Source organism: Ovis aries, chromosome 17, assembly GCF_016772045.2.
Source record: "Ovis aries strain OAR_USU_Benz2616 breed Rambouillet chromosome 17, ARS-UI_Ramb_v3.0, whole genome shotgun sequence".
Lineage (NCBI taxonomy): Eukaryota > Metazoa > Chordata > Mammalia > Artiodactyla > Bovidae > Ovis > Ovis aries.
In genome coordinates, this window is record NC_056070.1 from 29,172,042 (window position 1) to 29,185,459 (window position 13,418).

At 40.0% G+C, this 13,418-nt stretch overlaps 1 protein-coding gene and 1 non-coding gene across 2 annotated transcripts in view; both read left to right on the plus strand.

Annotated features, from left to right (window-relative positions):
* Window positions 1-12,302, plus strand: part of LOC132658036 (sodium channel and clathrin linker 1-like) — a 77,709-nt gene extending 65,407 nt beyond the window's left edge. The window contains exons 2-4 of the mRNA XM_060401021.1: window positions 2,178-2,256; window positions 5,526-5,662; window positions 12,190-12,302. Of these exons, the coding sequence (XP_060257004.1) occupies window positions 2,178-2,256; window positions 5,526-5,651 (205 nt within the window). The 3' untranslated portion in view covers window positions 5,652-5,662; window positions 12,190-12,302. The remainder of the gene's footprint in view (window positions 1-2,177; window positions 2,257-5,525; window positions 5,663-12,189) is intronic.
* TRNAR-ACG (transfer RNA arginine (anticodon ACG)) lies at window positions 10,828-10,899 on the plus strand. The gene has a single exon. It is a non-coding gene; the product is annotated as a tRNA-Arg (tRNA).
* Window positions 12,303-13,418: the final 1,116 nt, after the last annotated feature.

Here is a 13,418-nt window from a genome sequence, read left to right on the forward strand (position 1 = left end):
CCCTGATGCTGGGAAAGATTGAAGGCAGGAGAAGGGGACAACAGAGGATGAGATGGTTGGATGGCATCACCGACTCAATGGGCATGGGTTTGGGTAGACTCTAGCAGCTGGTGATAGACAGGGAGGCCTAGTGTGCTGCGGTTCATGGGGTCGCAAAAAGTCAGACACGACTGAACAACTGAACTGATGGCTGATTCATGTTGTTATATGGCAGAAACTAACACAACATTGTAAAGCAACTATCGTCCGATTAAAAATAAATGCATTTTTTAAGTTAATAATTTGTATCATTGTGATCCTAAATTTTGTGAGAAATTATTACTATCTAATAGTAATTATTAGAAATTATTTGTATTATTCAAATAAATTGTCATGGGTAAGCAAATAGCATAGGTATCAAATCATGCAGTAGGTGTTGTCTGAAAAGGTATTGTATAAACTGAGTGTTGGCCAACTTTATAAATATGATCACTGTATCGTCTTCCTCTCAATAATACTCAAAGGTTATTTCTCATTAGCACTGATGTGCATACCATTTAATTGCATTCAGCCCAGAAGGCTGGCCACATTAGTCATTTTGCTTTTCTTTGTTATGTTGAGGAGTAATAGTAATTTAACCCATGCCTCATACATCTAACCTGCAGTGGCAGGTGGGTTCCTTACCACTAGTGCCACCTGGGAAGCCCGTAAGCTACACGAGATACTTTAAGCACTGCAGTTTATCCTACCTTATTGTCACACGTGTGCATGCATGCTCAGTCGTGTCTGACTCTTTGCGACCCCATGGACTGTAGCCCACCAGGCTCCTCTGTCTATGGAAATTTCCAGGCAAGAATACTGGAGCAGGTTGCCCTTTCCTCCTTCAAGGGATCTTCCTGAGCCAGGGATCAAACCAGCGTCTCCTATGTCTCCTGCATTGGCGGGTGGATTTTTTACCACCAGCACCACCTGGTATTGTTACCACCAAAACTAGCTAAGGTGAAACATTTGAGTTTGTCTGTCACGCACTCAGTGACCAGTGCTCAAGCTCCTCATTGTCAGTGACCTGACCTGTACTGATGAAGCCACTGAGTAGGAACAAGCCATTCCCCACTAGTCTGTCAGTTCTGTTATGGCACACCCAGGTGTTTATACCACATGCTAGAGTGGTCAGTAGATATTTGTGAAATTGAATTGTGGACATTTTTTGTTCTATCCTATGTATTTATAACAAATAGCTTGCTGATTTTAACAACTATCCATTCAAATATAGGACACTTGCAGAACTTACCAGGTTTTTAGGCTCACTTTGAAAAAAAGTCAAAGCTGATAACTGGCAGTGTTAATCTACTGATTTATTTTAGAAGCAGAAGTAATGTCAGAGGATAAAAACCAGTCCTGAATGAACTATTTTAATACTCAGATTAATTTGATCTTGTAAAAGTTATTTTAAAGTCTCCATTGTATCTGCTTCTAACCTGGGACTTTTGAGATTATCTTTGGCCAAAGGAAATACAATGCTTATATGTTAAACAACAACAAAAAAAGATGACCCTTATGTGCATAATTCTATCTAATAAAGCATAAAGGATATGAATGCATAAGATAAAGCAAATAACAACCAAAACTTATATTTTAATCCTGAATATACTAAGCTGAAATGGTGTTTGGAGTGATTAACATTACCTTAAATTTCTAAGAATTGAGCCTCTCTAAGAAGCGCTATATGAACATTAAAAACAACAAATACTGTATGTTTAATATGAATATACTTTTATTTTAATGCCAAATAATATCGCAAGATAGTGACATAAGGGATACTTTGGCACTTTTGAAATATGTGAGGGGAGGTTTGTTTTTTTTATTGTGGTAAAATATACCTAATATAAAATGGACAATTTTAACCTTTATTTAAATTGTAAAATTTACTGTCTCAATCTATTTTAAGTGAACAGTTCAGTAGTGTTAAGTGTATTCTCGCTGTTGTACTACCACTCTCCAGAATATATGTATATTTTACAAAGAAATGAGTCATTCCAGATATGGCCTATTAGTAAGAAACTTTTATTTTGCACACAAGATATTTTTTGTTCAGAACATGAACATGTACCTCACTAATAAAGATTCTATTTTGTTAGGTTTGTGAACAGTTATAGTAATGGTTTTTTCTTTTCTTTTTCCTCTCTCTTGATTAATAGGAGTGAGCTGAGTCGACAGAAACTTCATACCCAAGAGCTGCTTTCTCAGCTGGAAATGGCAAATGAAAAGGTAGTTGAGGTAAGATAACGGCCCTCCTGGGAAGCGCATGCTATAGAATCTTACCTGAGCCAAGTCCAAATTAATTCTCTACTTGGAAATGACCATGCGGATGTGAGTATTTCTTGCAGAAATCATACATAACACTAAAAGTCCACACATAATATAATGCGAATAAAAGCTTTGGACATCAGTGATTCATCATATTTAAATGACAGACAGAGCTCCTGTTTCAATTTCACCAGTGTAGCTTGTGCTGTTTCAGATCCTCTTTATTTCTGTGCATGTCTAAGATTTTTTTTTTAACCCAGTTCCACTAATTTTGCTTTAATCCATCAGAAAGACATGTAGGAAATACATGTCTACTGGATTATATCGACATTTGCCTACTGGAATATATGAAAGCATTCCTTTACGTTAATGCTTTAGAACTAAAGTTAACAAGGGTTTATCGTTTTCGTTGAAGAAAAAGAGTTAAACAATTTCTAGATTATAATTAGAACTTTCTAGAACTCTACTTCTTTATTTGATGTTTTAACTTCTGACATATTTCTTGGAATTTCATTAACAGGCTGTATGGCCCACTAGCTCTCTATGGCCTTCCATAGGAGCATTAGTGAAGTCATTGCCCTTCAGTCTTATAGCATTATAAATTGACATGAGAAATTTAGAAAACAATTAGACCATAGCCATTAAAATACTCTTTGATGTAGCTCCCCCTTCCACAAATCTGTCCTAAGGAAATAATTTAAAATGTGAAAAAAAATTTTAAAGGAAAATATTCAACACAGTAATGTTATTTTTCTGGAAGATCAAAAGCAACTCAAATGATTAGTTAGAAAAAGAACATTTACATATATTATGATTTATCTAATCTGGACTCTGCCTTCACCATTATGGTAGCAGCACAGAAATATGTACCTTATATATCATCTGATTGTAACTATGAAAATGATTAGTATAGAGGATGGCAGTTTTTCCTCAGGTTTTCTCTAATGTTAATGATGTGCCTCTTAAATTTAAGACTACATATTTAAACATCTTGGTAAATTGGAGCAGCTAATAGTGTTCTCTTCATACAATTTAATTTTGCTTTTGGGCACAATAAGAAATAGAATAAGCACATTTTAACAGGATACTGTTATTTCAGTATTTTGTATTACTAGGCATGACATTCACTCTTATCGCTTGTATGTTGGGACACAGGAACTATCTAGTTCAAAAAAACTATATAATAATTCTGTGTGTGCATAGACTTTTTTTTTCAGGCTAGTAGTTAAGCGTGGAGAAGGCTAATACATTTTTTAATTGATAGATGGCTTGCACTTGTCTGCATTACACCATGTTGTGACAGATTGACAGTCTTGATGCCTGTGTAGTTGCCTGAGGCTGCTCTAACAGAGGAGGAAAGGCTGGGGTGACTCAGTCAGCAGATACTGGCTGACTCACAGTTCTGGAGGCCGGAAGTCCAGACTCAGGAAGACAGCAGCTCTGGTTCCTTCTGACTTTCCCAGGGGACAGTCTGTTCAGGCCTCCCTCCTCACTTCCAGTGGCCTTAAGCATTCCTTGTCTTGCTGATGGTGTCTTCCTATGTTCTTCCCTTTGTACATGTCAGTCTCGGTGTCCGAATTTCCCCTTCTTATGAAGACACCAGTCATATTGGGTTAGAACCCACCCTAATGACTTCATCTTAACTTAGTCATCAACAAAGAACCTACTCCAAGTAAGGTTGCATCCATAGCCAAGGGGATAAGGGCTTCAGGGTATTTCTTTAAATATAACACAACCCCTACTAGTGCCTTAATAACTCCGTTGACCCTGATACCCTCTGATATATGCAGATGTATTGGGAAACTTGGAAAAGATTTCTTCTTTTATTACTGTTGTTTGTTGTTGTTTTAGTCACTAAATTGTGCCTGACCCTCCAGGCTCCTCTATCCATGGGATGTTCTAGGCAAAAACACTGGAGTGGGTTGGTATTTTCTTCTCCAGAGGATCTTCCTGACCCAAGGATTAAACCCATGTCTCCCGCATTGCAGGAGAGCCACCAAGGAAGACGGTAAAGCATCTGCCTACAATGCGGGAGACCCAGGTTCGATTCCTGGGTTGAGAAGATCCCCTGGAGAAGGAAATGGCAATCCACTCCAGCACTCTTGCCTGGAAAATCCCATGGACGGAGGAGCCTGATAGGCTACAGTCTAAGGGGTTGCAAAGAGTCGGACATGACTGAGCGATTTCACTTTCACTTTCTCCTGCATTGCAGGCAGTTTCTTTACCACTGAGCCACCAGGGAAGCCCCACCTTCTCTTTTTTAAGTAATACTTTCAGTGTATCAGCAGGGCTTCCCTGGTGGCTCGGAGGGTAAAGTGTCGGCCTACAATGCAGGAGACCTGGGTTCAATCCCTGGGTCGGAAAGATCCCCTGGAGAAGGGAATGGCAACCCACTCCAGTACTCTTGCCTGGAAAATCCCATGGACTGAGAAGCCTGGTAGGCTATAGTCCATGAGGTCGCAAAAAGTCAGACACGACTGAGCAACTTCACTTCAGCATGTAAATCATTTAAGATAAGTCTCAATAGTGCAAATGTTAGTCGCTCAGTCGCTTAGGCTAAATACTGGAGTGGGTTGCCATTCCCTTCTCCAAGGGATCTTCCTGACCCAGGGATCAAACCTGGGTCTCCTGCACTGCAGGCAGATTCTCTACTGCTGAGCCGCCAGGGAAGCCCTAAAATAAGTCTAATTCTGTAAAAATCAGGATTTCTGGAATGAGTATTTTCTGCTTCTTGACTTAATAATGTGTGCAAGATGTCACCACTTCCCTGGAAGCTCTGCAAGCACAGTGGTTCTGAGCGCCCCAGCCAACAGTGTCCGCATCACCCAAGAGCCTGACAAAAAATGCAGACTCAGCCCGCCCCTTATGACACTCTGCTTGTGAGGCCCAGGTCTGTGCTCTCACACTCGCAGGTGATGGCAGAGCAGTTTTCTAGCATCTCAAACTGAACATCCTCGTCTTAACTTCAGGTTCACTTTGCTTTGGATTTAATTCACTTTCTTTGGTGGTTTGTGACAGCGGTGGGTGGTGGTGGGGGCGGGGAGGACACCAATTTAGTCATAATGTAAAACCAGCTTTGAGCTTTGGCGTTCATAACTTGAAAAATAAGAATTTGGAGATATATTGTCATTGCATTTTGTAAGTGATAAAATGATGTTCAGATTTTTCATTGATAATTCCATGAAACACCTCCATGCCACGTACAGATCTCTAACTTGTCTTGTATTTCCCCTTAATAGAATGAAAAGTTAATTCTAGAGCATCAGGAAAAATCCAACAGACTTCAGAGGCGACTGAGTGAAGCGGAACAGAGAGCTGCTTCGGCCTCCCAGCAGGTAGGAAGCAGCCTCATTATGCCTGGATGATGAGAGTCTGAGTAAGTCACAGATTAAAAACATTCCTCAACAGTTTCCAGAGAACGAGTATTTTATTTTTATTTGACTAAGCTACTTAAAATTAGTCTCTTTAATATTTGAGATTGAAAAAGTAAACTTTAGAAACAGAAATAAACATCACCTGGATCTAGAACTGCACTGTCCAATATGGATAGCTGTAGTCACTAGCGGCTATTTAAATGTGAGTCAGTTAAATTGGAATCCTCACACTAGTCAGATTTCAGATGCTCAAAAGCTGCATGAAGGCATGACTGTCATATTTGGAGCATCATATAGAGCAACTCTCACAGTAAGCACTGCTCTAGAATTATGTTCTGCCTAAAACTAGGCAGGTATTCACTGAGAGATTTGAAAGTGAATTACATTGCTTTGAATATAGTGTTCCAAATTGCACTAACTGTTCCTATTGCAGTTTTTAAATAGAAAAAAAATTACCTAGCTTATAGGTTTAACTTCATTTAATGGACATTTGTATGTGACCATATAAATCTCAAATACCACATAAAAGTTGTCCAGTGGGAAATAGAGTAGAAAATGCAGAACATCCATGAAATAATAAGGGACAGTTACTCATAATGCTCACATATCACGTAAATGAAATGGGCCATTTGTTCTAAAGTAGGAGCAAATAGTCTCTCCTGTTAGGAACAAAATGAGAGGAGTTTAGTGATTATAAAGATAGGCTGGAAATAGATAGTTTAGATAGAAACAAACCAAGTGTATTATTAATTATATTTGGTTATAAATTTACTGTTTTGATCAAAAATAACATTATTCTTAGATATTATTAGTCTAATAATTAACATTATTCTTGGATAATTTCATATATAGTAAAGCAAGTAAAGCAGTTAACCCTAAGTACTCACAGAATTCAGTTTGTGATATTTATAGATTTTTTTGTTAATCTGCTTCTGGTATGAGCATGGCATGGCTCTCAAAATCCAATCATAACTTGCCCTTCTGTTACCTTTCCTTCTTAAAAGTAATTATAGTTTTATCAGGTAAGTTTAATTTCTTATGAAATTATGCACTGAAGGATGAGCTCATTATTTAAGAATTCACTTATTCATTTAGATTATAAGATTACAGGAGCCAACATGTTCAGGGCAGTATCTTGAGTGGAGGTATTTTGGTGTCCAGCAAATAACCTCATACCATTAATTAGCCATGTGACCTTGGGCAGGTTCAACATCTCTAAGCCTCAGTCTGTTCATATTTAGGATAATAACACCTCCCTGATAGAGTTATTGAAAGATCAAAGGAGTTAACACATATAAAGCTCTTAGCATGGTCATTGAGTGGTAAATAGGTAATTAGATACATAGAAATTAAATTTCTACATCACAGTCTTTAAAGCTTCAAGTTTATCTTTTTTAAGGACCATGGTAAAGAAAGTGAAAGTTGCTCAGTCGTGTCCGACTCTTTGCAACCCCATGGACTATACAGTCCATGGCAGGCCAGAATACTGGAGTGGGTAGCTGTTCCGTTCTCCAGGGGATCTTCCCAACCAGGGATCAAACCCAGGTCTCCTGCATTGCAGGCAGATTTTTTTACAAGCTGAGCCACAGGGGAAGCCCTGTGGTAAAGAAAACGCCTGCTTAAAACCAGCTCTGCTTTTGAATATGCTATCTAGGTTGCTCATAACTTTTCTTCCAAGGAGTAAGTGTCTTTTAATTTCATGGCTGCATGCAGTCACCATCTGCAGTGATTTTGGAGCCCAAAAAAATAAACTCTGACACTGTTTCCCATCTATTTCCCATGAAGTGATGGGACCAGATGCCATGATCTTCGTTTTCTGAATGTTGAGCTTTAAGCCAATGTTTTCGCTCTCCTCTTTCACTTTCATCAAGAGGCTTTTGAGTTCCTCTTCACTTTCTGCCATAAGGGTGGTGTCATCTGCATATCTGTGGTTATTGATATTTCTCCCAGCAATCTTGATTCCAGCTTGTGTTTCTTCCAGTCCAGCATTTGTCATGATGTACTCTGCATATAAGTTAAATAGGCAGGGTGACAATATACAGCCTTGACGTACTCCTTTTCCTGTTTGGAATCAGTCTGTTGTTCCATGTCCAGTTCTAATTGTTGCTTCCTGACCTGCATACAGATTTCTCAAGAGGCAGGTTAGGTGGTCTGGTATTCGATCTCTTTCAGAATTTTCCACAGTTTATTGTGATCCACACAGTCAAAGGTTTGGCATAGTGAATAAAGCAGAAATAGATGTTTTTCTGGAACTCTCTTGCTTTTTCCATGATCCAGCAGATGTTGGCAATTGATCTCTGGTTCCTCTGCCTTTTCTGAAACCAGCTTGAACATCAGGGAGTTCACAGTTCACATATTGCTGAAGCCTGGCTTGGAGAATTTTGAGCATTACTTTACTAGCCTGTGAGATGAGTACAATTGTGCGGTAGTTTGAGCATTCTTTTGCATTGCCTTTCTTTGGGATTGGAATGAAAACTGACCTTTTCCAGTCCTGTGGCCACTGCTGAGTTTTCCAAATTTGCTGGCATATTGAGTGCAACACTTTCACAGCATCACCTTTCAGGATTTGAAACAGCTCAACTGGAATTCCATCACCTCCACTAGCTTTGTTCGTAGTGATGCTTTCTAAGGCCAACTTGACTTCACATTCCAAGATGTCTGGCTCTAGGTGAGTGATCACATCATCATGATTATCTGGGTCATGAAGATCTTTTTTCTACGGTTCTTCCGTGTATTCTTGCCACCTCTTCTTAATATCTTCTGCTTCTGTTAGGTCCATACCATTTCTGTCCTTTATCGAGCCCATCTTTGCATGAAATGTTCCCTTGGTATCTCTAATTTTTTTGAAGAGATCTCTAGTCTTTCCCCTTCTGTTGTTTTCCTCTATTTCTTTGCATTGGTCGCTGAAGAAGGCTTTCTTATCTCTTCTTGGTATTCTTTGGAACTCTGCATTCAGATGCTTATATCTTTCCTTTTCTCCTTTGCTTTACACCTCTCTTCTTTTCACAGGTATTTGTAAGGCCTCCCCAGACAGCCATTTTGCTTTTTTGCATTTCTTTTCCATGGGGATGGTCTTGATCCCTGTCTCCTGTACAATGTCATGAACCTCATTCCATAGTTCATCAGGCACTCTATCTATCAGATCTAGGCCCTTAAATCTATTTCTCACTTCCTGTATAATCATAAGGGATTTGATTTAGGTCATACTTGAATGGTCTAGCGGTTTTCCCTACTTTCTTCAATTTAAGTCTGAATTTGGCAATAAGGAGTTCGTGATCTGAGCCACAGTCAGCTCCTGGTCTTGTTTTTGTTGACTGTATAGAGCTTCTCCATCTTTGGCTGCAAAGAATATAATCAATCTGATTTGGGTGTTGACGATCTGGTGATGTCCATGTGTAGAGTCTTCTCCTGTGTTGTTGGAAGAGGGTATTTGCTGTGACCAGTGCATTTTCTTGTCAAAACTCTATTAGTCTTTGCCCTGCTTCATTCCGCATTCCAAGGCCCAATTTGCCTGTTACTCCAGGTGTTTCTTGACTTCCTACTTTTGCATTCCACTCCCCTATCATGAAAAGGACATCTTTTTGGGTGTTAGTTCTAAAAAGTCTTATAGGTCTTCATAAAACCATTCAACTTCAGTTTTTTCAGCATTGCTGGTTGGGGCATAGACTTGGATAACTGTGATATTGAATGGTTTGCCTTGGAGATGAGCAGAGATCATTCTCTCATTTTTGAGATTGCATCCAAGTACTGCATTTCGGGCTCTTTTGTTGACCATGATGGCTACTCCATTTCTTCTGAGGGATTCATGCCTGCAGTAGTAGATAAAATGGTCATCTGAGTTAAATTCACCCATTCCAGTCCATTTTAGTTCGCTGATTCCTAGAATGTCGACATTCACCCTTGCCATCTCTTGTTTGACCACTTCCAATTTGCCTTGATTCATGGACCTGACATTCCAGGTTCCTATGCAATATTGCTCTTTACAGCATCGGATCTTGCTTCTATCACCAGTCACATCCACAGCTGGGTATTGTTTTTGCTTTGGCTCCATCCCTTCATTCTTTCTGGAGTTATTTCTCCACTGATCTCCAGTAGCATATTGGGCACCTAATGACCTGGGGAGTTCCTCTTTTGGTATCCTATCATTTTGCCTTCATGACCAACCTAGATAGTATATTCAAAAGCAGAGACATTACTTTGCCGACTAAGGTCCGTCTAATCAAGGCTATGGTTTTTCCTGTGGTCATGTATGGATGTGAGATTTGGACTGTGAAGAAGGCTGAGCACCGAAGAATTGATACTTTTGAACTGTGGTGTTGGAGAAGACTCTTGAGAGTCCCTTGGACTGCAAGGAGATCCAACCAGTCCATTCTGAAGGAGATCAATCCTGGGATTTCTTTGGAAGGAATGATGCTCAAGCTGAAACTCCAGTACTTTGGCCACCTCATGCGAAGAGTTGACTCATTGGAAAAGACTCTGATGCTGGGAGGGATTGGGGGCAGGAGGAGAAGGGGACGACCGAGGATGAGATGGCTGGATGGCATCACAGACTCGATGGACGTGAGTCTGAGTGAACTCCGGGAGATGGTGATGGACAGGGAGGCCTGGCGTGCTGCGATTCATGGGATCGCAAAGAGTCAGACACGACTGAGCGACTGAACAGACTGAACTGAAAACCAGCTCCCTGGAGTTGGACAGTAACAAGAGTCCAGTTACAGAACCTTGATGATATAATCCAATTGGCATCTACTCCCATCCCTTTCCCAACAGCATTAAACCTCAACAGTCCATGCTAATATTTCTCCTGTTATTTAAACTCTCCAATGGCAGATTCTCCTAATCTCTTTGTGAGCCTTTTAAAAAATATTTTGTCAGTAACTGCCTTACAGATTTTTCCTTAAATTTTTTGTTCCTGCCATTCTGTTCTCATTTGAAGACAGAAAGTAATCATTGACCATTTTCCCCAAACACAAAGAGGAATTTATTCCCTGGGGTTAGTATTTTTTTTTTCTATTTTATAAGTATTCAACTCATAAACTTTGTTTCTAAGACATATATTCAATTTTTAAAAATCTTTATCTTTGCCTTCTCTGAATCCTTTCTAACTTTGCCATATTCTTCCAGAAATTGGGAACTGCTATTAGAAATAATATCCTGCTAAGGGACTTCCCTGGTGGCTCAGACGGTAAAGCGTCTGTCTACGACACTGGAGACCCAGGTTCGATCCCTGGGTTGGGAAGATCCCTTGGAGAAGGAAATGGCAATCCGCTCCAGTACTATTGCCTGGAAAATCCCATGGACAGAGGAGCCTGGTAGGCTTCAGTCCATGGGGTCGCAAAGAGTCAGACATGACTGAGCGACTTCACGTTCACGTTCAAGGGCTTGATATTCAGTAAAGTAAAGGGGTTAAAAGATTATTGTTGTCTCTCACATGTTGTCTTTACTCAGGCAGTCCAGCCTCTCCTCATTGGCTCAGCACAAACCCTGCACTGTAGTCATTGAGTCATGCTGGGAACGTGCTATTCTGATCAATGATTTCTGTAGGGCCTTCATCCGTCTTGGGACGATGGTATAGACGGTTAGAGTGCATCACTCTAAACTACTGAATGCCGCATGGTGTTCTTTTCACTGCATGGGATTTTTAGAAACCAGCGTGGTGACACAAAACCTAGAAACTCTGAAAATAAACAAATGTGATTATGTACGATTTCAGATTTCTGCGTATAAAAGTAACGTGAGTGACAAACTGAGAAAAATAGTCGCAGTATATGATAAAAGGCTCATATTCTAAACAGAGTAGCTAAGCAACAACAACCCAAAAGAAGTGCTGCAGTGGAGCAGAGTGCGCAGAAGATGAAAGACAGACGGAATAACGCAGACTGCTTAGTAGGAGACTAAGTAGGAGACTGCTCAGAGTGCTTTGTCATTCTTCAAGAAAAGTGGAGCAATAACGTGCATGTATTCTCACGTAGGATACTTCAAGAAATTTGTTTAGAGGCTGGAAGTGGTGGTTGTCCCTGGAAAGAGGGATGTGGAGTGAAGGAGGGAGACGGGAAGACTTCCTTTATGCTGTGTGCTCTTTTGTACCGTTAGGTATTTTTCACCGTGTGTCTATGTCATCAGTTCCAGCTTAATATTTAAGGATTATTTTCTCAGTAGACTTACTATGACCTGTCATCATCTTTTTATTATCAGCCCTGCACTGTGCTGGCTTGCACTTAGTTTGTGTTCTAGTCTCTTTCCTGGTTAACGTTTAATCTAGATGCCTTTCATCCGTTAAATATGTTTTGAAATTGTAAGTATATCACTGAGCTGTGGAAAGTCATACTTGACACACATATCTCTAGTGTAATCATTTTGAAGTCTCAAGAGTAAAAGAGAAATGAACGCAAGAAGTGACCTCTTACAAGACGCCTTACAATAAAGTTATTTTCAGTAATTGTAAGTTGTGATGCATTACACTTTGTACTAGTCTAAGATTTTCCATAGAAAAAGTTAACTACTTACTGATTGTTCATTTCAATTGCAGCTCAGTGCGATTACAGTGCAGAGAAGAAAAGCAGCCTCCATGATGAATCTGGAAAATATTTAAAATTATTCAGCGTTCACTCACAGAACCCTAGAATTGGGAAAGTGGTTGACCAGAAGTGTATTAAAATGGTAAAACCTGTGTAGAGGGCCATTTTGCACAAGCGTTTTCCATTCTGTTTGGAGGGTTATTGTAAACCAGAAGAGTGACAGCTTCCTGTAAGTAAAGAAAAGATGATCCGATATTGAGCTTCAGTGGAGCATAAAGCCAGCTGGGGAGAACGCATTGCCTTCATCAACGTGTCTATTTTTTAATTCCTCCTTTTTCCCTTGGAAAAGCATCATAATTTTCAAACTATGCTAATCATGAGAAAGAGGGTTTTTTTTAAATGCAAGAATTTTAGTATTTCAGGCTTCAGGATTTGAGAATTTCACATCTGTTACTCATAACTCATTTTTAAAGTTCCCAAGTATCCATTTTATTATGAACTCACATGTAATAAATTATGTACTTCCTAAAATGATGCTGTCATGTATTTTTAATGTATAATTGTAGTAGTTCATTTTTACCTTATGTGATTTTCAGTATTTATCAAATATTGATATTTAAGAATTTGGGAAGGTTCTCATTTGTCTGGGGTTTTGGATTTTGAGGTGGCGTTCTTTTGTTTTGTTTTCGCTATTACTCAAAGCAGTATGGATCAAAGGGAATCCTAAGTTCTGAGACTGCGTGCTACTGAACTATTGCCATCCTGTTGATTTTCATAGACCCACTGTAGTCACTCCTCTCTGCTGCTAGTTTGAACGTGATGCTCCCTGCTTTCTGTGATCGGCTTAGGTGGTTTTGCACCTGGACAGAAAGTTAGGAGACCATTGCGACAGTCCAAAGACAATGAGGTGGCATGAGAATGTGGACGTGTAAATGTCCAGCCAGCAGTCAGAAGTTTAGGACTGGTGCCAACAAATGGAGATGGTCGTGGACTCTTTGGCCTGGAGCTGAGATTTGAAACCACGAGGGCAGGGGCGGGCCTCAAGGCCCTGTGTGATGCACTCTCACTACCTCTTCCCCTCCACTGCTTGTGCTCTCTCCCTGAGGATGCCCTTCTGTACCTCCTATCATTACGCTATCCTCCTCCTCCACACAGGGTCTCTGCTCACACTTTGCCATTTGCATATCCTTCAAGTGTGCAGCTCCCCACAAACCCCTGCCTCAGGCTCAGTAAGGTCCCT